General features: G+C 36.6%; 2 protein-coding genes across 14 annotated transcripts in view; one reads left to right on the top strand and one right to left on the bottom strand.

The window, feature by feature from the left end:
- Positions 1-560: 560 nt before the first annotated feature.
- LOC112527705 (anaphase-promoting complex subunit 2) lies at positions 561-12,261 on the bottom strand. 4 transcript variants are annotated; one of them, XM_025138474.1, is made up of 16 exons: positions 11,670-12,261; positions 9,005-9,094; positions 7,932-8,160; positions 6,803-7,230; positions 6,441-6,512; positions 5,449-5,690; positions 4,127-4,543; positions 3,817-4,018; positions 3,588-3,702; positions 3,408-3,490; positions 2,795-2,914; positions 2,432-2,523; positions 2,253-2,334; positions 1,785-1,964; positions 1,226-1,294; positions 561-1,138 (listed from the first exon to the last, which is right to left on the bottom strand). In XM_025138474.1, the coding sequence occupies exons 1-16, from the start codon at positions 11,946-11,948 to the stop codon at positions 1,016-1,018; spliced, it is 2,823 nt and encodes a 940-aa protein (XP_024994242.1). In that variant the 5' UTR covers positions 11,949-12,261; the 3' UTR covers positions 561-1,015. The 4 variants fall into 4 exon arrangements, 3 of the variants coding, with proteins under 3 accessions (XP_024994242.1, XP_024994243.1, XP_024994244.1); XM_025138475.1 differs by having other exon boundaries at positions 6,803-7,092; XM_025138476.1 differs by lacking the exon at positions 11,670-12,261 and adding an exon at positions 10,303-11,635.
- A 4,589-nt stretch (positions 12,262-16,850) lies between these two features.
- LOC112527248 (protein DDB_G0276689) overlaps positions 16,851-27,949 on the top strand; it is a 38,631-nt gene continuing 27,532 nt past the window's right edge. For 6 of the 10 annotated variants that reach the window (XM_025137741.1, XM_025137742.1, XM_025137740.1 and 3 more), the window contains exons 1-7: positions 16,851-18,039; positions 19,609-19,753; positions 21,088-21,363; positions 21,565-21,729; positions 21,852-22,067; positions 27,187-27,281; positions 27,594-27,765. In XM_025137741.1, coding sequence (XP_024993509.1) covers positions 16,976-18,039; positions 19,609-19,753; positions 21,088-21,363; positions 21,565-21,729; positions 21,852-22,067; positions 27,187-27,281; positions 27,594-27,765 — 2,133 coding nt within the window. In that variant the 5' untranslated portion in view covers positions 16,851-16,975. The other 4 variants (XM_025137745.1, XM_025137744.1, XM_025137750.1 and 1 more) reach the window with 4 other exon arrangements.

Below are 27,949 nucleotides of genomic sequence, written 5' to 3'. Positions count from 1 at the left end.
ACCAATTCAGTTTTGGTACCAATTTAATTGGTTGGTAGTACTGTACCAACTATCTAAACTTGATTGGTACATAGTATTAGAAGTCATGTACCACGGTAATATACTAATATTGTACCGTGCGGACTACTTTTTTTATTATTTATTAATTAAAATTTAGTATAATACAACATACTTTTATTATAAAAAAAATTAACTTTTTATAATTTGGATGGATATATAGAACTTGATTAAATTCACTCGTCCAACCCTAAGAACTGTATTAACTCGTTCATACCTCCACGGTTCGCCGTCGCTTCTCAATGGCCGCTTGTATTATATGAAGGTTATTTGAATGTTTGTATATATGGAAATAAGTGATACAACATGAAGGTTTTAGTGCATTTAAATCTAATTGGTAAAGATGTTCACATGAACAAATCTATAACTTCAAATATTACGATGCTGGCATAAAACTATACCAACAAAAAGAAGTTAGTACCAATTAGTTTGTATAAAGTATAATTGGTTGGTATTTAGACATATCATAACAATTTAAGATTGGATTTTCTTAACAAAAATACACATTTTAATCGGTGCATGAACATTTACCAACCCGAGTTTCATAAATCATGAAATAACATGATTCTAAATTTTACACCGAAGTTAGGAGGTAGACCATAACAACTTGTCCTACATGAATAGATAAGATGTATTGTCACCCGATGAATAGAAAATTAGATCTATGAATTCCTTAATAGAGTTTAAGGTTGTTAGCTATCAATAACTTTTACCGAAGATGATTTGATGGTTATTGGGCCGACTTGCTGGTTTAGGGGAATTAAATGTACGACTTGCAAAGATGCTACAAATATGTATGAATTCGACCAGAAAAGCCGCCTTAGGTTGATACCGGATACGCCCATGGATAAATAACTTCATCAGGGGTCGCTACATCTTCGGGTGGAGGAGATCTTGTCATTTGCCAATTACCATCAGGTTTCCAAAGCAACATACGAAATGCATTTCCAATGGCTTGTTACTTCTTTAAAAAGTACATGCCGTCTCTAAATTCCAATTTTTCTTCTGCAACTAGGCCCGACAAGAAGAATTGCAGTTGTTGGAGTGACTTGTCGTAAGTAGGATCAGATACGCAAAACATCTACAACAAACGTCTCATTGTTTAACTCAAAAACTAATCTTACATCCTAATTAATACTCGTTTTATTATCATCAGAAAGATTGTTACCTTGAGAGTGTTATGTATTCGGTCCAATGCCATGCTGCCGAAGTTTTTAAGCATCCCAACGATGAATTTCTGCAGCATAAGTTAAAAGTTCATATTAGAAGCATGGAGAGTTTTGCTTACCATCTCAAATGACACATAGTTTAAGATCAATGTTTGACTATTAATCAAGTGTCTCAAATTCAGATTCCCTTCGATAATCTAATGCAAAGGTTTCTGAGCTTAATGAGTTTATTGAGACTCCCATCTTATTCGGTCAGCTATACATGGTTGTTCGGTATTGGCTTAAGGATATAGAAAGTGGCTTATTCAATAAGCTTTCAGGGAGGAGCTTTACGCAGAAAGCCAAGTTTTTCCTAAAGTTGCCCTTCCCAATTAAAAAACATGCTCCTTCTATCTATGAAAAACTCTCTTACACAAAAACCTTCACAATCTATAGGCAGATTAATTCACACAAACAGCTTTATCCATACAGGACTTCATGAAAAACCAACCAAACAGCCCCTAAGAATTGTAATGCAGCTAATTTGGAAAAAGAAACAATCATACAGGCAGAACATACCTCGTACACAGTCATTTCTTTGCGTAACTGATCCTCGACAGAGGCTACTGATCGTTCAGCATCATCATCAGCTACCAACTCCTCATTATTAATGCCCGTCTTACCACCATCAGCCATGCTATCAACCAGCGTATACAAGTGGTCATTAGAGTCTTCACCTGAAGACTCTGCAATAATCCCCTAGACCAGATAAAAAAAAGAAGGCTAAAGTGATTACAGCCGAAGTAGAACAAAATAGAAACATATACCATCAACAATAGCTGGAAAAGGGTCACCTTTAGACTTCAGTCTATAAATTTAATGAAAACCCACAAGTAATTTCATGAGAAGGAATGTTATTGCTTAATTTAATGAATAGAGCACAAAATTATTACCCCAAATTGGGGTAGAAGAAAACGAAAACCCACAAGGACTTTAGAAAATAAAAGAAATAATCAAGGGTTGATGTTAAATAATAAGTTGACCAACCTTGCTTATCCAGAAACTTATCCTCCTTTGAAGTGTGTCTACAGGCACCCCAATGGCAGCTGCAAGATTCTTAGAGGTCCAACTGAAAGGACCACATGCAGGTAGATTCTTTATTTCTTTATATGGAAAGGGGGTTGGAAACATATGTTTCTGTGGTGGACATAGATTCATGATTTTACCTCGTTTTTTGATCCTGAAATTGCATAATGATCGAAGCATGTACAGGAGTGACTGTAAACTGTAGAGTTCTATCTTCAAATTCCAATTCTAACTGAAACAGATGAGAGTGAATTCTTGTTCAGTTTAGAAGTTAAGTAAATCAGCTAACAATAATAAGTCTTCTTATATATAAAGCATACAGGAAGAGAAATAACAGCGATAAAGCATGTAGAAAGAGAAGTAACAACAATAAAGCATACAGAAAGAGAACATAATAACAATAATGACACTTGCTATTACTAAATCAACTACTATTATCATGTTATAACAATAGAAAGAAAAATGAATAAAAAAGCCAAATGTTGTGCAGTGCTAATCTTTACCTTCACTGTACCAAGGTTTTTCTTCCATAGTAGCTTGCGAGGAGTTTTGATTTCATGATATCTCTTAGCATAGTCACTTAGAAGCTGGTCAACAGGCTCAGGTATGTTGACAGCTTCATCCTGCAGTTCCATTTCAAGGTTAATGGTATTATTGAAAGATCATTTGTGTGTGTGTATAAATTGCTTAAATATCAATTAATGCATATGCATAGTTGCATTTGCAAGAACCTTACTACGTTAGTATGTGAGCAGCTTACCCAACTAAGCTACAACAGATTTGAGTTGGCCGCATAGTCAAGTAGAAGACAAGAAAAGTGAAGAAAATGATATGATCAATTTCCATCACAAAGTTAGACCTCTAAGTCTCTACTTACCTTCACAAAAAATCAACGTCTACTTCAAAGATTCTAATACGTGAAGAATTGCCGACTTAACAGTTATTTAAACATATGCAATAAGATCTTTGGTTGCTAATAGAGGAGCATGTGTCTTCTAATCCAGAAGTCTGTTCAATACCCCATGATTTTTAAAACTGCAGCACATGTGACTCTGCTCGTGAGAGTAATGACAGTTGCACAAAAAGTGAATATTATAAGTTATTTATAACTCATACCTGAATAGGTGGCCAGAAATTAGAAGATATGATTGTGGCGTCAAGAATATCAAATGAAGCCTCATGCTCTTGAGACTCGGCACCTATAAGTCCATTGCAAACAATGATCAGAAAATCATAATAAATGTATTATAGATGATGTTTGTTATCATAACACTAGCCATTAGTTGCTTAATCTACCTGTTTGAGCTAATTGATTTATGGTGGCTTTTACATTTGTGTTTGTCCTTTTTGAATCAATCAGATCATTGAGCATGATCTCACATTTCTGCATGCTGTTTTCACCAAAATGTATCTGGAAATGATGACAAATTTTTTAATAAGAAGATGCCATGAGCGAAAGCTAACAGAATGACATGCTTAGTAAGCCATCTCAAGAAAACATAATATCCATTTTCAAATCACCCACCTTAAGAAGCTCCAATGTGCGTATTTCAGTGTCGATGTCATAATCAGTTTTGTTTAGAAGTTTTTCAGCCAGCATAACACGATATTCATTAACCAATTGATCTTTCGAACCAATTATACCAACAATCATCCCAAGTACATCTACTTTCCTTCGATACCGGCTGCCCTTCAGGGGATCAGCCTCAACAGGATCAGGTTCCCAGCTGAAGAGTGTTTGTAAATTAACGTCAAAGCTTTGATGGTGGGAAAAAAGATCATCATATGATTATATAACAACAATTTCATTTCTTCCATCTATTGCATACACATACCGTTGGATATCAATCCATGCTTGCTTGTCATCAGTATTGATATCATCATCAAGACCAGCACTTTCTTGATTTTCTTCATCTCTATTTAATTCCTCAAGGAGACTATCTCCGCTGTTCCCAGGTCCATTGTTATTTCCACCAGTCCCATCTGTAAGCATAGTCACGATACATTTAATGGTATCTTTCCTTCCTCTTAGGTATTCCCTAATTGGTTCACCAACTGCTTCTAGAAAAACTCCTGCTGGATCTATTGTTCGAAGTGCTTTTATAGTTGAAACGTATTGGTGCAATATGTCATTTGTCGAAGCACCCGCTGTCAACAACCGGTATTGCAGTGCGAATATAAATGAATCAACTAGTTTCGAGTGTTGTCCGGTGTACTCAATACATTGTTTCAAGTCTTCAATGGCAGGAGCACTGCAAATATAGACAGTAGGTGGAAATTGATGTCTATCCAAGTTAAAAGTAGGAAGAGAACACAGGAAAATGCTGGAACTGTGAACTCACCGAGTCACTGTATAATATTTTACATTTACATAGGAAACACAATCAGCAAATCCCCCCTATGGCACTACATACTATCACACATCTCTCACTAGGGTTATTACTTTGCAAAATCATTTGTGCCAATTCCAGCAACATCTCATCCTTAGTTGGAGGAAGAATCCCCTCAAATCAGATTTCTTTGAGGAACATTTAGAGTGATAGACAATGTGTGGTTGGTAAACAAGGATCAACTTCTTTGCAAGGCACAAAATGGAACATCAAATTCAACAGCATAGATATAAAAATTTCTAGAGAATATGTAAAGAGACCCAGCAAAACAAGTTTGATGAGCAAGAAAAAGGAGAAGGGAGTTCCCTCTATGTTTAACACTAGAATGTCTCAACTTCTCAGCTGACAAGATGCATAGTGATTGGACAAAAATAATTATATACAATTATCTAGATTGGCTATGGCTATTACAGACCAATTTCATAAACAATTTTTTTACCAGTGAACACCAATTTCCTTTAAATAATATACTCCATAAGTCCATGTTTTGACACTTATCCTTCATGATAAACATTTTTTTGTTGCATCTGCGTTGAGGTGGCTAAATTTAATGATTTCATGTAGCTATAGAGAAACAAGTACGCTTACACATAATTTGCACATAATGCAGTTATGCAGTCAGGCACATGTCGCGATGTTGGCATTAGTTGCTTCCTTTGTTATGCTAACATCTACAACTACAAGTTCATGATGAACATAACATGGCATAACCCCTGCAAAGTGTAATGAGGATACTATTGTCAGCTACTGAAGATCAAAAGATTAACCTGTCAGGATAATCCACAATGATCTCAAAAAGTTTGGCAATTCTCAAGTCTTGCAATGTTTCATAAGCAAAATACTCCAATCGCAACTGCCATCTAATAATTCCTTCAGATGGTTTACTAGCTCCAGGGTAGCATGAAGATGGGCTTGATGCCAGAGGTGATTTCATACTAGAAGGGCTAAGATAACTGATAGAATCACCAAGATAATCAAGAAGTGCATGCAAAAACTGGAGAGGCACAGCCTGCAGAAAGCACCTTCTCTTGTTAGAATTCATACCTTTGTAACATGAAAGAAAATGTTCTTTTATCAAATATAGTGTTGAAAACAACCTAAAGAATAACAAGAGAAATGCTTGCATGGGTAAATCTGAATTATCAAGACTGAAAACATCCAATTAGCTAACACCACATGCATATAAAAAAATCTTTCAACTCTTCACTCAATGACTCAAATGCTTCATCTGAAAATCAGCAGAAAAAATTGCTCAAGCTAACTGCCACTAAATGAAAGTTCCTTATAATATTGACATGATGCCAATCTACAAAAGGTAAGAACTTTCATCTGAATTGGCAGATCAAATCAAATGCAAGGAGCATTCTGCATTTCACATATGATCCTCTAGAGATGCTATAATTAGTTACAGCCTGTGAATTAAAAGCTATTATCTAATTAGGTACAAGCACCTCAACACTACCATCTGAGTGAAGGACTACATACCAGTAACCAGACGAAACCAAACAAAAAATACTGAGTATATCCCACTTGAAAGTAGGGTTTTGGAGGGAGGATGCACACAAACTTTTCCTCTACCCTTTGTGGTAGAGATGAGGCTGCTGTAAATACCCCAGCTTGCATGCCAGTGATCATAGTAATTAAAATACATTTCGAGCTGACCAGAGCCCAGAGGTACACTATCAAATGTCTAAATCACATCTATTTAAAATTCTTAAGGGAACATATGAGCAGCAGTATCATGGGAAACAAGATCAACCTGTATCCACTCCTTAATAGATTCCAAGACAGAACTCCTGTAATCATCGCCAGCTAGATCATAAACTTTAGCCTGCCATAATTCAGAAAAATGTAATGTAAGATATCCCAGGCAGAATTAGAAGGCACATACATATATGATACAAAAAAAAAAGACGACGACAACTCGACAAGTGTAAAGTTAAACATATCCAAAGGTTCGGCCACTTGATGGCAAGATGTCGTGATGTACTCACCAATACAAACAAATCGATCTTTACACCGAGTTATGAAAAACTCTTGCAATAGAAAACGAATTTAGCTACAGTATATAATAAGTATATCACATAAGCTGGATGGCCATTGCATAGAGCAAGAGTGCACCTTCAAAAGCAAAAATATCGCAGAAGCATAAGCATCTTCAGTCATGGAAGTAAATCCAAGACTTCTGAGATTATGAACAACCATTCCAATGTTCCTCACTAACTTGTTCTCCAAAATTTTCTTCTGGTCATAGCTTCCATCAATATCCATGTTTCCAAAACGAGTGGGGTGTTTACCTTTTCCATATGATTCCATGCCATTTGTATCTTGTGATTCGTTATCTTCATAATTTCCAGCCATGATTGTACTCAATTCCTCTAATCTTCCTTTGAAGTACCAGTGCAGTACCTCTAGAAACATGTTAATAGGCAAATGTTTAGAAACTTTGCATAGTAAGGGTCGGCTTAAAGATAATATGTGTAAAGGTCTTCGATACATACATTTATCCTGAATATTGCTCAAATATGGTTTAGCAGTCAAGGCTAAGCCTTCATAAGTACAACACACATCATAGGTAGATAATACTTAGATTAGATGGCAAGAAATTTAGCAAAATTAGTTGTGAAAATTTGATACTATATCTAAATGCAAAAGAAATATATGCATGTCCATGAAAGAGTAACAAAGATTTTCGTTTATTTATTTTTTTGGAAAAAGATTTTCATTAGTTTAGTGTTCTCAGATCTCGCTTTTCGCTTTATTTGCATTGCTAATTTCCCATATAACTTCTAATTGTTTTTAATATAAAGCTTTGATGTAGCATCAGCACCATCTGTTGAAATCGTCAACATTGCACCAAATTCATTATTCTATTTCTATTATCTGAGTAGTGATAATAGATAAGTTACGGAAATACCAAAATAACAGGCCTGAACATTCGTCTTGTCGAGTGAACCATGACATATTTAGCCAGAGGATGAGGGTCATGCCAAGTCTATAAAACCTTGGTGCACTCAAACAAACTATACTGAGTCTGAACAAAGCTTACCTGAAAGCAAGTGCTAACTCAATATAGAAGTGTCACTTCGATTATACTGACCTTCAGTAATTAATCTTGCCGACAAAATGTATAACTTGAAAGACAGAAAATGTCAGATTAAGACTAATGTTTGTGTTCATAAATTTGAGGTAACAGTCAAGTCAATGAGAGCAAGCAGTGTGCATAATTAACATCTCCAGAAACAAATACCTGGAAATTGTCGTGGTAGAGTAGTCATAAGAACAGAAGAGACAATTAGCTGATATTTAGAAAAGAAGAACTTTTCCACATCTGAGGGATGTCCTTCCATTGATGTGCTATCTTGGCATTGCTGTAAAGACTTGACCAACATCAATAAATACTTTTCTTGATACTGTTTCTCCAGCGATATTTCTTCCAAAGCTTCACACAGTAGTAATTCAATCTCATCCTCTTGCATCTATTTGAAGATCCACCAAATTCAGAATCAAATTATAAAAAGTAACTACTATAATACACACAAATGTGCGAGTGAGGGTATGTATATATGTATGCATTTATGTATGTATATAATGCAGAAACTTAGGTGATATAGATAGACCACACCTCAACACTTCCTAACACAATGCCCAAAGCTGTTACTTTGAAAAAGAAGATGAGGTGGAAAGGCTAACTTATATCAATAATCAGCACCTTGCAGCAACTAAACTTTTCCCACACATTCTTAAGAGTGTCTTTATTCTTCCTCACCAAGGGTAGTATAGAAGATCCAAGAAAAACTATTTATGCTTCACGGAAAAAGGTACGGAGTAATGAGAAAACTTTGATACCAAAGTTGGACAGAGGAAGATGTAAGTTACAATTTCTTCGATTTCCAATGTACAAGTTCATATACATTAGCAAACTGCTCAAAGTTTCATGTATCTCATCAATGTTGATTTATAAATCAAGTAATAAACAAAAAATTTGGTTATATAAGAAGAACCCTGAAAAGAAGTATTGTTCATATCACCAAAGGGCCTTTGGCCTAGCGGTATCGTAGTTCTTGGCCTCCTAGGAGGTCAAGGGTTCAAACCTCACTTATGGTGAGGAGGGTGTGTGAGTTTATTTGTTGCATTTGCTGTATATAAATATTATATACTTCAAAAAAAAAAGTATTGTTCATATCAAGTATTGATGCACATATCCGATCCCAAAGGAAGTTTTTTTAACAATAACAGATGAGTTGTGGGGCAATGCCATATGCATATCAGATATGATTTAGCAAACAGCAAATTACATGGTGAGTAGAAGTGTCAACATACATCTTTGCCATTCTCTTCATGGTCTGTGACATTGCTATAAGCATCAAAATTCTTCCAAAACTTCGGTGAAACATGTTTCTCTAACATGTCCTGCTCAAGTCAAACAATGTTGCTGATTCAGATCAAAGAGTAACATGCAATACACATATCAATAACAGATTATAGAACCAACAACTACATATCTAGACATTAAAAAGTAGCAACAACGAAACCTCAGTGAATATTATATACATAAATACATATTTGCTACACCTCCCTTTAGATTCCTTGAGCACATAATTCAAGTCAACGAGTGCTATGGGACAGGACGGGACAAAAAAAATAGTCCCATGTTTGGCATGCCATGGACAAAAAAAAACATGGGACAAGGTGGGACTATTTTTAATTTTAGTGGGACAAATCTTGATATTTCTTGTTCCACCAAAAAAGGTGGAACAACATGGGAYTAAAGTTAAAATGACAAKATTTTKATTGATTTGTTGTCATTTTACAATTATTATATGATATAAAATAACATTGAACAACATTTAGGGGTAATATGGTCATTTTAATAGTTTTGTCCCGTCTTGTCCTGTCCTAGTCGTACCAAACATAGGACAGACAATTAGTCTTGTCCCGTCTCGTCCTGTCCCATACCGTCCCGTCCCGTCCCATCCAGTCTACGTACCAAACACTACCTTAGGGTCTTTTCTATATAATATATTTTTTCATCTTAAAAGTAACATCTCATTTTCCCTAATTAAACCAATATCTTTAGCTAGAAGCATTTAGTTCATGCTTGCTTGTTCAATATATACTATAGTGGCCCTTTCAATTTTTCAAACAAAATCTTACCCACAAATATGTGTCACAAAACCAGTGCTCTAAAAATCCCTGCCTAGGGCCTGTCAAGCGACTGCCTAGACATTAAGCATCCACCATTACTTCAATTAGCTAGAACCACTTAATTGTCCACCTAGGAGTTACAGCTTACACACCCCCATCATTTCATCAGCAACTTTTGTTGAATTAGGCAATTCAAAAAGTAAATGGCATTCATTGATTTTTCTCAAACTGTCATCAGTCGAATTTTCTCCACTTGGAGGGTATCTTTCTAAGTAACTGTATCAATGAAACTAGTCATTGGTAATATTAACTGAATCAAAGTACCATAGCATCAAATTTTTTTATTCATATAAGTTTACATAATCTAAAACTTATTATATTCTATTATATTAATTGAATTGAACTACTTATGTTTCCAGTTAACCATATTCTTGATCCCTGTTGAGATGATATAACACTAGAAGAGCACTAACCACTTAGCTCAGCTTAACGTTTCCTGGAACACTGCATAAAATAATACATCTACATGCGTTAGGGAAAGAACTTCCAACCATACATGACAGAAGTTTGATTACCTGAGATATGGAAAGAAATAACACACTGCTATGGGCAGCAATGTCACTATTAACAAGAATATAAAGCCTATTGCCAGGTGGATAATGGGCATGTCATTGGAATGCATCTTGACATTCCAGAGAAAAAGTGGGAGGGAAATCACTCACTGTTGGCAACCAAAATGCAAGAATTCTCCTCTGCTCCACCTATAGTTCATTACTTGTAGGATGGGAATGATAGAGAAAGGACATGACAAATAATGCCCTTGTTGGAAGGTCTGTCCTGTACCCAAAAGTACTACTCACATCCTATGGATGGAAAAAGTGTGTACCGTGTAGGATCTTATTCCAGGGTCAATGCAATAATTCAGGAAATCTAACATTAAATAATGTAATGTCCCACGCTTTTAACAATCAACCAGAAAGCCTAAAAAAACTCAGGTCTTGTTGATCCAATGAGCGGGCCTTTCTGTGAGGCTATATATGACTAATAGGAGCAAAGAAGGATACGAATCCTGTCAATTACAACAGAAAAGTTACAATAGTGTAGCACCACAAATCCTCACATTGACACGAACGATTGAACTCTCATGACTTGGAAACATGTTACGAAATCATCAAGTATAGGTCAAATGCCTCCAGGCTCGAGGGAAATCTCCTACTTGGTCTGATTCTTGACTAGTATTATATGGACTGCAAAGGAGGTGATGTATTGGTGTGTTTGATACCTTTACTAAATGTCTTGATGCTGTAGTAATTGTAACCACATTGGTGTACCTATTTAACATTATTAACCTCAACCTTTGTGTATTTCTGGTTAATAATGTTTCTTTAAACTTCTGAGAAACAATTTCACCTGTCTATATATTGGCAATAAAAAGAACATATCTCATTTTTCATACCAAACATAAGATCTCCGCATTTCAATCTCATTGATGGTTTTCATGATAGTAGTTACATACAGATCCTGAAAACTGTAGATATGTCCATTACTTCAGCACATATCTTACAGACAACCGTCTGATCACTGATGTGGTGGGTTCCTAGTGCAATTGTATTTTAAAATAATTTTGCCAATCAATAACTAAGTTCAGGCTGGATAAATTTAAATGACACTCCATACTGTTTAGTTAGCATTCAGGTAGCAACCAAATAGCCGGATCAACATTCTTGTTTAGGCAAACAAAAATTATATCACAAAAAAATCTAATATACTAAATTAGGGTTTTAAGTTTGAATGGAATAAAAAACACAATAGCGTTGAAAGATACTAAAGCAACTTATACCTGGAGGGATGTTAGGAAGTGTTCTTCCACTAAAGATCGAAGACCATACTTGCATAGACTAGAGACATACGATTGGAACTTTGAATAAGATGACGATAAGTCAGCATCATCACCTTTGACGATCGCTTCTGTTATCAAACAAAACCTATTCCAGCTCACCAAGATCTCAGAGATTGAAGCTTCAGAGAGAGAGTCTAAAACTCCCAAATTACAAACCGAAAATCTTTGCAGGGGGGGAGGGGGAGAGAAAGTCGAGGGGCAATCTGGATTGGGAGTCATAAGATGAGAGTCTTCTTAGCTCGTGATAGATGGAAAGGTCATCCAGTATACTTGAAGGAGAAAGAAGGAAGGAACGCTAACGGGTTGAACAGGGGTTTTTCCCAAGGCTTCAGAGATGGAAGGTCTTACGTTCAAGTGGCCAAAGGTGTAGGGAAAGAAAAGCCTAAAGTGGATAAGATGAAGAGAGTTCGATCAAAAGCTTCAAAGAGAGAGAGACGGGAAGTACACTTGTCGGAAATGAGAATGAAGATTCTGTTTCTGCTAAAGAAGGTGGAGGCACCTGCAAAAATGGAGGTCTCGTCCCTGAAACTGAACGAGGGGTTTCTGCAATACAAGTGAGAGTGACGACTTATGTTTTTTTAAATGATAAACAGTCTTGTCAATGATTAGAGTTTCATAAAAAGTGTTTAAATTAGCGAATTTTATCACCGTATCAAAATGCAATAAATTGATAAATTATTTTTTAGCTTATAACAAATTTTGTTTATATATATAAAATGACATTTTTCATCTCCCTTAACCTCTACGGATGATTTCCTTGGTATTATCCCCATTCCCCCAAAGTAATCGTGATAAATCATATTCATCTCTAGGATTTCAGATGGAAATAATATAGCTTCAATTAGGAGCAACTGAGAAATTAGCGTTTTAAGAAAACATACAACGATTTAGTTTGATCAAATCAATCTAGAATCTCGACGTTAGCAAGACATAAGTGAAATCCGGGTTTGTAATTTTCGGAAATCTAGTTAGAGCATTGACTCATTTCAACATACATCGAAAGCAAGTAAAAGAATCTGAAATCCTTGTTTCTAATAGAGCAACAAATCGAACTTCATCTGGTTTGAAATGATTAATAAAGCACAAATCGTTTGATTGGCGAAGAAAAAACGTCAATAACACATATAATCGGAAATTAGAACCGAGTATAAGTGTTTACCGGTTTATACCTTTCATTAAAAAAACACCTTTTAATCATAAACTTGCAGAGAATATGTGTTCTTGACGTTTTTTCTTCGGAAATCAGAACCGAGCTGAGATTACTCACAAATAAAATACCTTTCAACCGGAAACTTGCAGAGTAGGTAGTGACTGATAAGAAGTATTAGGTTTAGGGTTAGAAAGGTAATTTTGGTTTTTAAAGTTGATAAGTTGTTTCTGACAAGTCAGAATGAAGTAACTTACAAAAACTTTTTATTACCGGTCTTGCACTAGTATAAGTCTTTTTTTAATTCTCATCCGAACACTAAAAACTGTTTATTACCGGAACCACATCGGAGTAAGCAATCCCAAACACCTCTTAAATATCTCCCGTTATTTGTGACCCTATTCGACTTTTTTGCTTGAGAGTGCAAAATTATGAAAATGAACCGATTGTCCTTTTTTTCTCTGTTGCTTGTTCATTCTTTTGATGGTCTACATTTAAAAAAAAAAACCAAATCAAAAATCATAAAGAAAGCACTTTGACATTATCCATGGTTTTGTTTGAATCCATGTAAATCTCAGAAAACCATTAAATCCATTGAAATCCGAAAACAGAAAACAATTGAATCCATTTAAGTAAGAAAACAGAAAATCATATAAATCAAAAAACAGATGCATTTCAAAAAACAAATTAGATTTACATCACTCAAAAACCATGGAAATCCAACAGTAGAAATCAGGAATCATGGGACTTGAAAACCATGAAGAGTCGAAACTATGAAACTGATCGAAAACCATGGAGAAATCTGGAAGAATTCGTACCTGAGAATAAGTCATACCTAAGAATCCGATTGTGTGTGGAGGCGATGTGAAGAACTGAAAGAAGTCGTGCAATAGGATGCGATGATTTTGGATTAGGATTAAGTTTGGGTTTAGGTATCGAATGGTTTAAAAAAGGTAATATAGTAATCTTCTAATTTAGTCTCGTGTTGTTCCACCTGTTTTGGTGGAACAATTTTTTTTTAAGTTTTGTCTCATGAAACCAATTTTTATTTCTCATATTGTCCTACCTGATTTTTGTCCCATGCTGTCCTACTTGGTTTTCATCCCATGGCATACCAAATATGGGACCATCTGATCTGCACACCAAGCGCACCATTGAAGATGTCAAATCTGTTTGTGAGGAAGAGAGTGTGGAGGTCCATTCCATTAAAAGATTAGCAGGTTTTTATTTTATTTTTTAAAGGTCGATAATGATGTGTCTTTATAGGTGTTATTAGGCAATAACATTCCATCTTTGGGAAAGTTGTTAAGGTCGGTCAAATTTTGGAGTCGTGAATCTGTTCCATCTAGTTGGTTGGTCGTGAATCCTCTATCACCTTTCCTTTTCCTTATTGTTGATGGAAGGAATGAATATGGTTATGGAAGAAGCAAATGGGGCTCCAACCAAGGTATACATGCCTTGTTGATTTGGTTAAAGTTAGGATGCAAACAGATGGTTGTATGGTTAGCCAAGTTCTACAGCCAAGGTACACAGGCTAGTTAACGCCCTACACAAAGGGTGCAATTCTTCTTTTGTTGCACTTATTATGAAAAATGTGATCGGATTGAAGTTAGTGTTGGATGTCAATACAAGATCATAGCAAAGTTATTGGCGAATAGACTGAGCTCAACGATGGATGAGGCAATTAGCAAGGAACAGAGCGCGTTCATGAAGGGTAGACAAATATTGGATGGTTCATTGATGGTAAATGAACTTTTAGCTAACTATAAATTTTTGTAGCGAAAGCTTATGATTTTTAAGATCGCGATTCGTTTGATTAGGATATTTGTATGATGTTTTAAAGCATATGGGTTTTGGTGGAGAGTGGTGTAATTGGATCCATGATTGTTTATCATCCTCTATGACATCTATCTTGTTAACGGGTCACCGGCCAAGGAGTTTCCTATCAAAAGGGGACTTAAAACAAGTTGATCCTTTATCACCCTTTCTTTTCATAATTGCCATCGAGAGGTTACACGTAGCACTTGAAGAGGTGATGGCAAATGGTGTCTTTAAGGGGGGCGCAAGTGGGCTTTTCATAACTTTTTGTATCTAATTTTTTCTTTGCAAATAACGCAATTTTTATAGGAGAGTAGTGAAGAGAAAACGCGAAAGGTATTATTCTCATTATTCGTTGTCTTTTCTTATTATCGGGCCTCAAAATCAATATTGTCAAATGTAACTTGTTCGGTATGGGGGTTCCCTCTCAAGAAATCGCAATCATGACACATATTTGAAGGGTGCAAACCGGTTACATTTTCTTTTTTGTATTTCGGGCTTCCAATGGGGTAAAAGTATGAATAAAAAGGAGGGGCTAGAAGAAAAGTATTGATCGTTTTGTAGCCAAATTACCCTCTCGAAAAGTAAAAACTCTCTCTATAGGGGGTCGTTTGACTTTGATAAAATCGGTTATTGGAAGTCGTGGTACGTACTACTTCTCTCTTTTTAAAGCACAATAAGGGGTGTTACAAATTCTTGAGAGTTTAAGATTGTGTTTTTATGGGACGGAGATGATGAAAACTGAAAAATCTCATGGGTGAAACTGAAGACGGTATTAACTTCAAAAGAATCCGATGGCTTGGAGATTGGAAATTTTGTTGCTTTCAATCATGCATTATTGATAAATTGGCAATGTACGCTTTTTGTAGAAAAAGATGCACTATGGGTTAGATTTATCAAAGCTTTCATGGTATCAAAGTCCAACGGAGGTTTACACACAAATTCTTAAAGGGGTGAGTGGAAGGGAGTTTGGAACGGGATTATCAATTTTTTCGAGTTGTTGAGATCTATTTTATTGGAAGAATACTTTTAAAAATGGTTGGGAAGGGCAAGGAGACTTTTATTTTGGCATGATAGATGGATTGGATATCACGTTTTACAGGTTTCGTTTTTCTCGTTTATATGCTTTGGAACAACAACAAATTGCTTAGTAAGTGACCGTTTTCAAGGAAACGGGTGGGTGGCGGTTTGGAGGCGTGAACCGGGGGTGGGGGGATGCGAATAACTTTTGGTTCTTTTATCGGTTTTGATCGCGTTTAATACAAGAGATGTTGCGGATAGATGGGGTTTTGACTTAGAAGATTCGGGAGAATTCTTGGGTACTTCGACGCGACGATACATTGATGGGGTGTGTTTATGAGTGCGGATTCGAAATTGGCTTCAGCTAACTGAACTTGTGCGTAAGCTCACATCCTGCAAACACGAATGCACCACCAGTCGACCAGAAAAAGTCCAGACACATTTTGCTAATCTCATGAATCGGTTTCGGTTAACACATACCTCAACAATATTTCCGTTTCTCCATGTTCCTTTCAAATATTCTCTGGACTGATTCTTACACAGACAAATTTATTCTCTATGTTCCATTCATACACTCTTTGGACTGATTCCTACACAGACAAACTTACAGAAGGACGCCATTGTTTCTTTTGACCATGAGCTGGAGCAATTTCAAGAACCACAAGAAGCTAGTGATTGGTGATTCCATCATATAACCGAGAGCTGATAGGCGATAATAATGGCTATACGGTTCTTAGAGTTCCACTACTTCATCTATAGTACAATGATGATTAGCATGTGTTCAACAACCACTAATAAAACATGTGTGTCAGATAGTAATTAGTAGAGATATATCACATTTCAGATATTAATCAGTAGAATATTTTACATGTAATCATCGAATAATAAAAATACGATATCATTAAATTTCTAGTATCATCTGATTACTTGAAAACAGATAAACATCTAATTTAATATAAAATTTATTTTTTATTTTCTTTATGCGGTAAATAGATATGTCTGATATGATGTCCATAAATATGATATGATTCTTGAAATCAAAGACAACGATATCAAAAGAAAGGGGAAATAAAGTTCTCTAGAGACATGGATACGGAATTTAGCTTTCCAAGGTGTCACTAACTATATAAACCCTTTTCAACGTTCTTCTCTTTCTTTCTTTTTCTTCTTCAACTTCATCGTTCATCCTTGTTCCTCCATTCCCATCTGTATTAATCCAGTTTACCTTTTACCCAGATGTATCTATAGCTCACAAGCAGCGATGGCACCGCGACCGCAAGATACAGGCATGGAGACAGACCTGTTGGCTCGTCTTGCAGCAAACCATTTGTTCTTGGGTCAAATCGAACCTTTTCGAGCTACCATCCTCGCTCTCCGATCTCGAGACCCCGACCTAGCCCGTTCTATCCTCCAAACAATTGTAGCGAATGGTGGCCGTTACGAGACTATTCTTTTTAGTTCCAACTCTTCCCCTGCTCTTCTTACTTATGTATGTACCCTTGAACTCCTCCAATTTAATGATCCTACGTCGCTGGTTTGGAGCTTTGACTCGGATACGTTGCGTTTGCGTGCTGAATTCTTGCTTTATGTTCAGAATATTATGTCTAGGGTTTTGGAAATTCAGAAAGAAAAGAATAATTTAGGTCACAATCAAATGGATATTGCTCATCTTGATTCAATTAAAAGGGATGAAATGGGTATTAATGATTATGGTTCACAAGAGAAGCTTAAGGAGTCGAGCGGGGATACGGGTATTAGCGAATTTGATTCGAAACAGCACTTTAGCGAGTCAAAAGGGGATACCAGCGAAATGGGTATTAATACTTTTGATTCGGGGACTGGGCACTTAAGTGAAGAAAGTGTTACTAGTACTAAGTATTGGGATCTTGAGGAGTGTTTGAAAGTTCTGAATAAGATTTCAGAGGTGGGGTTTAAGAGGTTGAGGCCAGATTTAGTTGAATTGGACGTCAGAGAGAGTGAAGAAGAAGGGACTTCTGGTGGCTCTCTAGAGATGGAAGAAAGTGAAATGATGGGTTTGAGAGGAGTAATTTTGGAAAATGCTGTTATCTTTGAGGCACTGTGTGAGAATATAGCAAAACAGGTCAAACGGGTTCAAGAGAATGATGGTGGTGATGATTCAGGTTTGGCTATTTCGCTGACTGTTCAAGAGGAGGATGCTAAGGCTCTTAAATTGATACAAAGATGTGTGCAGATGGTGCATTTGGATGTCATGAAGGAATGCCTGAAGGAGGGTGACCATAATGGAGCTGTGTCTCATATCCAGTTTCTTCGCCTTGATCATGGGGTGGAGGAAGCTGATTACCGGTATGCCTAAAGAGACTATTTTCTTTTAGGATTGACTTTCCTATTTGCAGTTTTATGTTCATCAATAGAATTTTATTTTATGCACTGCGCTAGATGATTTCATACTCTCTCTCTCTAATTTATGATAGAGCACTTAATAAAAAATATTGAATGTGAAGGAGAATTTGTATCCCATTGGGTCATAGGTTATATCAACCGACTACATAAATATTATATCCAGGTGGGTTTGTAATCATTCTTCATGATCAGATTTCCTTAGATTATTTATATAAATTTACCCCTCCATTATGTAAGAGCAAAATGAGTTAACTGAAGCTAATACATCGGAATAACAAACCTTTATTTCCATCTATCATTAAACTTCAAGTGAGTACTCAACAGCCTGACCAGTACCTTGTGGGTAAAGTATCCCTTTTTCTAACTAGGGAGGAAGCTCAAAAGATGTAGATTACATGGTGGGTTTAGTGGCTGCTATGGTTATGACAATCCATGAAGTCATTGTTGACTGTACCTTACCAAGCTTATTCAAACAGTCCCGCTGGGGGGGGGGAGGTATGTATGCTCAACTTATCAAACAAAAAAAGTAAAGGTATTTAACTATTTATTGCGTTTGTCAAGATTGTTTGGACAGTGACTTGTTCTTTGTAGGTTACAAAAATGAATTGTACCATAACCGAGTAAAGGCATAACCTATTTGATGATTAATATGTGATTGTTGGCGGTGGTTATTGTGCTCCTAGTATTTTACCTTAAGCAACTATGTTGTATTAACACCTAGCTTGTTTGGTTAGTGTGACTCACTTGCTAAAGGACGTGGGTGAAAAATACACAAGGTTTACAATGAATGAAAGTTGGAATTCTATGAAGAGCTGCTTGTAGTTTTTAAGTGGGATGATCATGAATGAGGGTTTCTTCCTCTTTATACAGGAGTATCCACCTTCTTAAGGAGAGACCTAGATACAAGGATATTTGACTAGGAACTTCTTAGGTATTACCAAGAAATATCTAGGTTATAATCTCAGCATCAGGAGAATTCTAGAGAAATTTACATCATACAATAATATCGTTGAATATGACCAGTAACTCAAGAGTTCCCAGATAATCTAAACAAGAAGATGTCTCCTGCAGAATATTTGCTAACAATCCAACACACGTCCAACATGAACTAGGGAGGCACGACATTACCTAAACTAGACAAACCATGACATTCACCCCCACCAAGTTTACAGCAACTCGTCCTGATCATTTGGCATTATCACCCTGATCAGTTATAAATATTTATGTGTTATTAAAGGAAAACAACAGTTTCACGGTGGCAGACGGGTTAAGCTCTAAATGTTTGTGTTATTAAAGGAAAACAAAAGTATCACGGTGGCAGACGGGTTATGTTCTAAATGTTTATGTGTTATGTTTGTTCACTATTGATAATAAATTAAGTTGGCATAGATCTTGGTTATATTGTCTCTGTTTCTTTTTCTTCAATCCTACAGCATTAATAGTATGATTCAGTGATGGCCTTTGTCAATTGTGTTAGTTATTTATTTGTAATCCTTTGTGATGTTTAAATAGCATGGTTTTGCAAGATCTCGTTAAGAGGGGTTTGGTGGGGATGGTGGCCTATGATGACACTTGGCTTGCCATGCGAAGTAAATTGTTGTCGATATATGAGAAAGCACTCTCATCAAACTCCACACGTCTTGTTCACATGATACAGGTGTGATGCTTTTCCTTATCAAGCATTTGTAATATACTGCTGTACTTTTCATCTACCCCTACTACTTTGGGATAAATGGCCTGTTGTTGATCTGCTTTTACATCTCATGCGTTGCATGTTTGCTTTCATTCACTTATTGCTACAAGTCATGGCATATACATCAAGTGGAATTACAGCAGGAATCATGAGCTGCCTATTAAGTGTTATTTTGGCTAAAAAGAGGTTCTTCAATTGTATGTATATGGCATTGGCTCTGATAATTCTCTGTACATCTATTACTACATAAGACAATAGCTTCTTGTGAAGATGCAAAACGAGGTAATTGAGATGCAAGAAGATGTGAGAGGAATAACAGGAGATAGGAGGGGATATATGGGGGAAGGTGGGAAATAACTTTTAAGTTGTTTATAGCTTAATCCACACACTTTTAAAGGGAAGAAAAGCATTACAAAGCTGGAAAAAGAGGGGGTATATGGTGCACAAAGTTTCAACTTGGAGGCTGATTGGTTTTAAATTTTTATTCAACTGACTTTTATATAGTCTGGATCTACTCAAAGATTGCCTGGATGCTGTTATCTCCAAACTACATACCAGGACAAGCGCCCTCCTGAATAATTACACAATTTTGAATTGAACACCATTATAGGAGCACTTTAACAACGGAATGTACATATGCGAGCGAAGGTGCCGAACAATTTCATATTTATTTATACAATATATAAAGAGAACTTATGTAGGTAGGTACAAGATGCAACATGCCTTTTCAATATATCTAGAGATTGTTTTACATTGTGCTATGATACCTGTTGTAACATATGTGGCATTAGCTTGGAAAAAAATTACCATCTTCAGCTTCTATCATGGGAGCTTGTTAGTTAATGACTTCTTGATTGTGTTCCTACTTTTATGTAAACATTTGTGTGCATGCTTATGTATAAAGAGCAATTCCTTGATCCCCTATGCAATTCTATCTCTTGCTTATTCTTTGCTTTTTACTACAGTGCTTGTTAGGTTCTTGAGCAGAAAAACTTGCTATTTATAGTTTCTTCCTTGTTTATGCATTATGTCCCTTCTTTTTAATACATTTACTGGCATTACAATTATGTTTTTTCCTGGAAATTTATGCATTATTTTGCTCCAGCATGGGCACCATTATGCTTGACTGGATACTTGAGCAGCAGTTACCCATGCTTGCCTGTTCTGGGGTTTGTAGCATATCTATTACCTCTGCAATATGATTTAACGCCTGAACTGGGTGCAAGTTCTGTGGTTGTCAACAATTCTATTTTAGTGGGTATGCGTTTAGAAACTTCATCAGGATGTGCCTTTTGCAGTCCATTCAGGAGGAATTGCTCTCTGAAGAAATAGAGATGCATAAAGTTTTGAATGGCAACCAGGTTCCACCCCCTCTTGCACAGCTTTTGAATTTTATTGCGCAGATGACACCTGAGACCCAAGGCAGCCATACATCGTCAATTAAGTTGGTGATCTCTGCATGCATGAGGGACATGTATCATTATGCTCGTATATCAGGGTTGCATGTACTTGAATGTGTCATGGATGTTGCTCTTTCTGCTGTCAAGAGGGAACAACTTCAAGAAGCTAGCAACGTATGTGCCCTCCTTTTCTGTCTAAAATTATCCCATTTAAATTTCCTCAAACTCATAATTTAAGCTAAGATCAATTACTGCGATCTAATTTAACATTTACAGTTGCTGGTTAATAATTTATCTTTTGCTAGAATCCCTAAGAAAGCCATAAAAAATGACTTTATAGTACTCTTATAAGTCCCATTTCTATTTATGTTGTAGATTCTTTTGTTGTACCCCCGACTTCAACCTCTTGTAGCTGTTATGGGTTGGGATCTTTTGTCTGGGAAAACAGATATGAGAAGGAAGTTGATGCAGCTTTTCTGGACTAGTAAATCACAAATTCTCAGGCTGGAAGAATCTTCTCTCTATGATAAATCAAACGAGGTATTGTTTCTTTCCTTCCAAATTTAAGCTAACATGTTCTCGGCTTCTCGCTTCATATGAATCAGTTTATACTGCAGCTGGTAAATCCCAAACGTCAAGTATGACTTGTTTATTTTTGGCAGGTGTCTGCTGTTGAACATCTTTGTGACTTCCTAAGTTACCAACTTGATCTGGCTTCTTTTGTTGCATGTGTAAATTCTGGACAATCATGGAGTTTGAAATCATCATTACTCTTGTCTGGGAAAGGGCATACGGAACTTGTAAATGAAGATTTCCAGTTGGACCCATTTGTTGAAAATCTTGTTCTGGAAAGATTATCAATCCATAGCCCCCTTCGAGTAAGACTGTAAACTTTGTTGGTCATTTAAGGCACTTTGTCTCCCTGAATTCTACATGCTGCTCTAGCAAATTATATGTGCACATTGAGATGAAAATGGGTTAGGACGTTGACATGTTTTATGCATTCTGCTTGCTTGGTGGTTTATTTTTTCGTCCTTAGTTTGTAGAAGTATCTTTCCTGGTAATAATTCAAGACTCATTTTCTGTTAAGTTGTGTTCACCCTGCAATATGGAGTAGTACACGAGTGGAAAAAGGAAATCCTTGAAGCTAAGAGACGATCATTGAGATTGAATGCCAAGATAGGAGTCAATTTCATGAAATACTATGTTGCACTTTAGCGTTCCTTTCTTTTTGCATAAAGTTCCAAAATCATCATAATTGTTAGCGTACCTGTTGCACCTTTGAGAGAGTAGTTTAATACAACGATTAGATGTGGTATGATGTAAAGTAATATAGTAAGAGGGTCATGTTGAGGTGGATGTGTGGCTGCACATCAACAGATAGAGAATATGAATTAAACTGGAAGGCTACTCAAAAAGTCTTTCTCACAGCTTGGTTCATGTAAATATACAAGAGAAGTTTGGGATGACATTGGTTGAGAAGAAGCTGTGGTAACCTCACTTGAGTCATTTGTTCATTTCCAGTGTAGACATTTGAATGCTAAGGTTTAGATGAGACTTGAGAGTACTTGAACTAAGAGGTGCTTATGAGAGGTGGTGTTCTTCCAAGATTGACATTTTGGGTTGGGGAGTAGTGAAGAGATATTTGAATGAGTGGAATAAAACCAAAAAGGAGTTGGCTTTACATAACGGTGCATAAGAGGATGTCATCAATGTCCAGAAACCCTAGGATGGCCCACTTCTCAATATTTTCAATTGGTTTTCACCATATCTAAACCGACTGTTCATTTTTTTTGTATGCTATCTACTTTGGGTTAATAAGATTGTGATAGACTTTAGAGTATAAAGACATATTCAAGAAGGAAAGAGAGGAGGGAAGATTAATAAGATAAAGATAAAGCAAGTCTTAGATAAGTCATAAGTCCTCAAGTTTACATATAAGGGAATGGGTCAAGAAGTGTGAGGTCTGTCAAAGAAATAAAAACTTAAGTGGAACACCTGCTCGCTTGTTGCAACCAATTCCACTACCACTAATGGTATGGGAGGAATTGACTATGGATTTTATAGAAGGACTACCAAAATCGGAGGGCATGCATACAATTATGGTGGTAGTCAATCGGTTAAGCAAATACGCTCACTTCATTCCGTTAAAACACCCATTTTTAGCAGCAACGGTAGCCGAAACTGCATGGCATTCCGAACTCGGTGATCACATATAGGGATAAGGTTTTTCTTAGCAGTTTTTGGAAGGAGATTTTCTGATTACAAAGTACGAAGTTAAAGTTCACCATTGCATATCATCCACAGTCCAACGGACAGGAACTTGTCAACCGCAGCATTGAGCCGTCAAACAAGCCACGACTATGGACGAGGTGACTGGCATGGGCTGAATATTGGTACAATACCATGTATCACAACTCCATTCGTTGTTCACCGTTTAAAGCATTATATGGGAGAGATGCTCCAACAATATTGCAATTTAAAGAAGGCTCAACCGTTGTTCCAGCTGTGGAGCTAATGTTAAAAGACAGAGATGATGCAATTGATTTGCTACGAATGTTCTTAATGCAAGCACAACACAAAATGAAACAACAGGCTGATGGTCATAGGAATGAGGTAAATTTTGACGTTGGAGATATGGTTTTCTTGAAGCTTAGGCCTTACCGACAAAAATCTTTAAGGAAAAGCAACAACCAAAAGCTGTCCGCGCTTTTTTATGGACCATTTTAAGTGTTAGGCAAGGTGGGAAGGGTGGCTTATCGCTTAGAATTGCCAGCATCTACACGACTCCATCCAGTGTTTCATGTCTCTCAATTGAGGAGAGCAATTGGACAGTGTGCGTCGTCAACCATATTGCCGAATCAATTGAATGCCGATATGGAAATGATAGTAAAATCGGAAGATATCCTACAAGTACGAACAACACAGGATGGAAGACAAGAGGCATTAATCAGATGGGAGACAAGAGGCATTAATCAAATGGAAGAATTTACCTTTGTTTGAAGCCTCCTGGGAAGATTGTGAAGTGTTGAAGATGCAATTTCCTTCTTTTCATCTTGAGGACAAGATGCAAGTCTTGCNGGGGGGGGGGGGGGTATTGATAGACTTCAGAGTATAAAGACATATTCAAGAAGGAAAGAGAGGAGGGCATATTAATAAGATAAGATAAAGCAAGTCTTGGATAAGTCATAAGTCCTCAAGTTTACATATAACTATCTTATGTTTATTTTAATGGTTTTTCTTTAGAATCCATTTTATTCTAGGAGTTTTTTACTTATTGGTTTAAATACCTTATTTATTTACCTTTTTGGAATATGGATCAATTTATTATAATTCAATTCTTTATAATTGAATAGGGAGAGACTGCAACATCTCGATAGCTGTAGGGTTTTAATACTCTAATCTTGGCAACCTTTTATCGACTCTTATCAGATTGTTGTCGTGCAGTTGCGGTACCAACTATGAAACAATTTAATGCTCCTAATATTGGCAGGAAGAACAAATTATTTAGCCTTGCAACCTTTGAACCATGTAGGGACCAACGTGTCAAAGGGCGCGAGGAGGTACTAGAGATTACTGTCACGAACGTATTCTTCCCAAGCTCTGGGCGGCCTTAGTTCCAGCGTTTAAGCCTAATGTGCTAAGTAAACCTTGATAGATGAACACTAGATTTTTGTGAAGAACACTCGAAGACAATGAAGAACAACACTTGAACCGTGCACCTTTCTTGGATACACTTTCTCACTTGACGGTTCCAAAATGAGGAGGTATCCCCTTTATAGGGAGCTCCCCCCCTCCTAGGTAGCATCTAGATCAAGGAAGCTTTTAGCCCATACTACATTGTTTCTTAGTCTAGAAGTATCATGGAGCTTCCACAAGATATAAGTGTCTCTAGAGAACTATGGAGAACACCATATTGACCTAGAGGATTCTAGTGTCTTCTAGGATGTTCTTTTATCTTTCTTAGAAGACTGCTTTCTTGGTGAACTTCTAGGCGTTGTATCCAGACTCAATGAACTAGGGTCGTGAGACCAGGCACTAGTGGCTAGCTATAATCTAGCCCCATAGACAATTTTTTTCAGACTAGCCTAGTTGTTTGGCATTGGGCTCCATATTTCGTCTGTGGTTATTTGGGCAGAAGTTGAAATTAGCTGTCCCAAAGAGCACTAAGGAGGAGGGTTTAACAGGAAGGTTTTAAAAAGAGCATCATGCCCAGAGGTTAGCAGGGATTTCTTTCATTAATTCAATTTTGAAAAGAGGCATCTAATTTGACCCTTCAAATAAGAAAGGGAGTACATTTAGTTGAAAAGGAAGTGACGTTGAAATCCAATCCCAAACTAGCATGCTGGCATGGGCAAATCTCTTAACTGCAAGGTATCTCTAGTGGTGTAGCACAATTAATAAAACAACAATGCATGCATTTTCACAAGTATAATACTGAAATCTAGATTTGCCTACATGTTTCATAATCGCTTTATTTCTTTACTATGCCTCTGCTTAATGCTCTCTATCCACTTCCACTGACATGCCTTGCCACATTACATCTCCAAAAGAAAGAGCAATTTGGACAGCAACATGTACAACATAGAGGAAAACAACTCTACTTATACTTTTATTCTATGGGGTTTGTAGGAAGATTATAAAAACTTATGGGATGACATAAAAATGATCATGAAAGCTCCATCTCTAGGATGGAAACTATTGCAATCAAGTCTCATCCATTGATTGTCATCTATTTTTAGACATGCTCATACTTGCATCATCAAAATCAACTCCAAACTTATAGCCACTTAATTAACTCATTTTATAATATTCCGACCATCTCTTTAAAGTTATTTGTCTAGAGAAGAGCTCAAGATGTGCTCAAAGTCATTTCCTTGTGCATCACCGTCCTGTACCTTGTTCTTCGTGATTGCATCATCGAACTTGTAGTAATTTTGTCTAAAGAGAGTTCCTGAAGGAAATTTGAATTGTTTTAGCCCAAAATGTTGAAAGTAACAAGAATTTTCAGCCTTTCAGGTATATCCAAACCTACAACTATGTAAATAAAAGAGACTTGCATATTCTTTTTGTACCACCCAAGCCATTGCACCCTCATGTGGTGTTCATCTAACCCAGCTCACACATTGCATTAGAATTTGATGTTTAAGTTTCATTTTCAGCCCTTAAGCGAAGTAATCTTTGGTAGCCCTGACAAACTTCATAAACCATTTAGGGATGCTCTTAGGTCTGTTAGACATGCCATGTGAATCTATCCTATCCATCTCTCATATGCTCTATCTCAATCTCAATTACATATAGCGGTGACCATCTTTTTGGCCATGTTGATTGTTACTAGGCTGTCTGTGCTATTCACACTCTTATCACTAGATGTTGGTATCTCCACGTAATGAGCACAGACTGTCTTCCTGGTATTTTGTTACAATTTGAAACTGTGTACGTGCTACATGTGCAAAAGCTATTGGGAATACCTTTTTGGCTCATGAACTGTACAGTCTTGTCTTACAATATATGATTATTTAAATCATTTCTATTTACTTAACAAACTAAACTTCATCTTCCATAATTTCCAAAAGCGTCCTAATCCCCAGTAGTCAATTGGCATATTTAATTGTGTAATAAACTTAAGGGCATAATAGGAGAAATGGCAATCTACAGCCTTAACTTGATGGGGTTTTTTCTTGGGAAGGGGTAAAGTTTACTAAGTTGCTGGAGAAGAAATTAGTTTTTGGTATGCCATAAAGCTGAGTGCTAAATGCAACAGTTGGACTCTATATATTGCTTCTTTAACTGGTTATGTATTACTCTAATGATAATGTCTGTGCTCTTTGTACTCATGTTTGGCCAATCTTTTTGTTCATTCATATGTTTAGTTTAATGGTTCAGGAAGCCTGTTGGGTTCACGCCCAACTGTAAGCTGATAAATCCACTTTTTGAATTAAAATGCTTGTTGAGATTATTTTACTTGAGAGGTAATTTCCTTATATGTATGTGCAGGTTTTGTTTGATGTAGTTCCAGACATAAGATTTCAAGAAGCTATCGAGTTATTTAGCATGCAACCAATCACCTCTAATTTAGCAGCCTGGAAAAGGTAGCATCCAATTTCTTATATGTCTTAGGAACGAGTCTCTATCACATCAGGTTAGGGGAAGTATCATTCTCAGTTACTGTTTTATATTTATTTTATTGTTCAATTATTGCATATATGGTAGTTGAATCAGAGTGCTTGTTTAAAGATCAAGTGCTAGCAGTGCATGCTTAATCTCTGCATTCTAATTTGTGTGGCATATGTAATGGATAAGGACAGGTGAATATAATTGTTATATAAACTCAACAGTTGGTCACATGCCTATATGTGTGTATAATACCCTTTTTTGTTGTGGTTTTGTTATGTGTTTCACAGGATGAAAGATGTTGAACTCATGCACATGCGCTATGCCATGGAATCTGCTGTTTTTGCTCTTGGAGCTATGGGGAACAGTAAGAATAATGAAGTTAAAAGCTATCAAATGGCATTATGTTACTTGAAAGACCTCAGTATCCATTTGGAGGCCATCAACAACATTCCACGCAAGGTTGTTTCTTAGTCTCTTCTTCATTAGGCATATCTGTGGGTCCTTTGCTTAGTCTGATGGCATCTTATTACAGAAAATGAGATAATCATCTTTGGTCAGCTTGTTCTTTAATTAAACACACGTGTGTACTTTCTCATTTCTCTCTCTGCTTCCTTCTCCTTCTCTGATTTAAAAAGTTTCCCTC

The sequence above is a fragment of the Cynara cardunculus genome (assembly GCF_001531365.2).
Source record: "Cynara cardunculus var. scolymus isolate 2C chromosome LG 15, CcrdV1, whole genome shotgun sequence".
NCBI lineage: Eukaryota > Viridiplantae > Streptophyta > Magnoliopsida > Asterales > Asteraceae > Cynara > Cynara cardunculus.
Note: the sequence above shows the minus strand (reverse complement) of the source record. Positions and strands in the feature narration are given on the sequence as shown.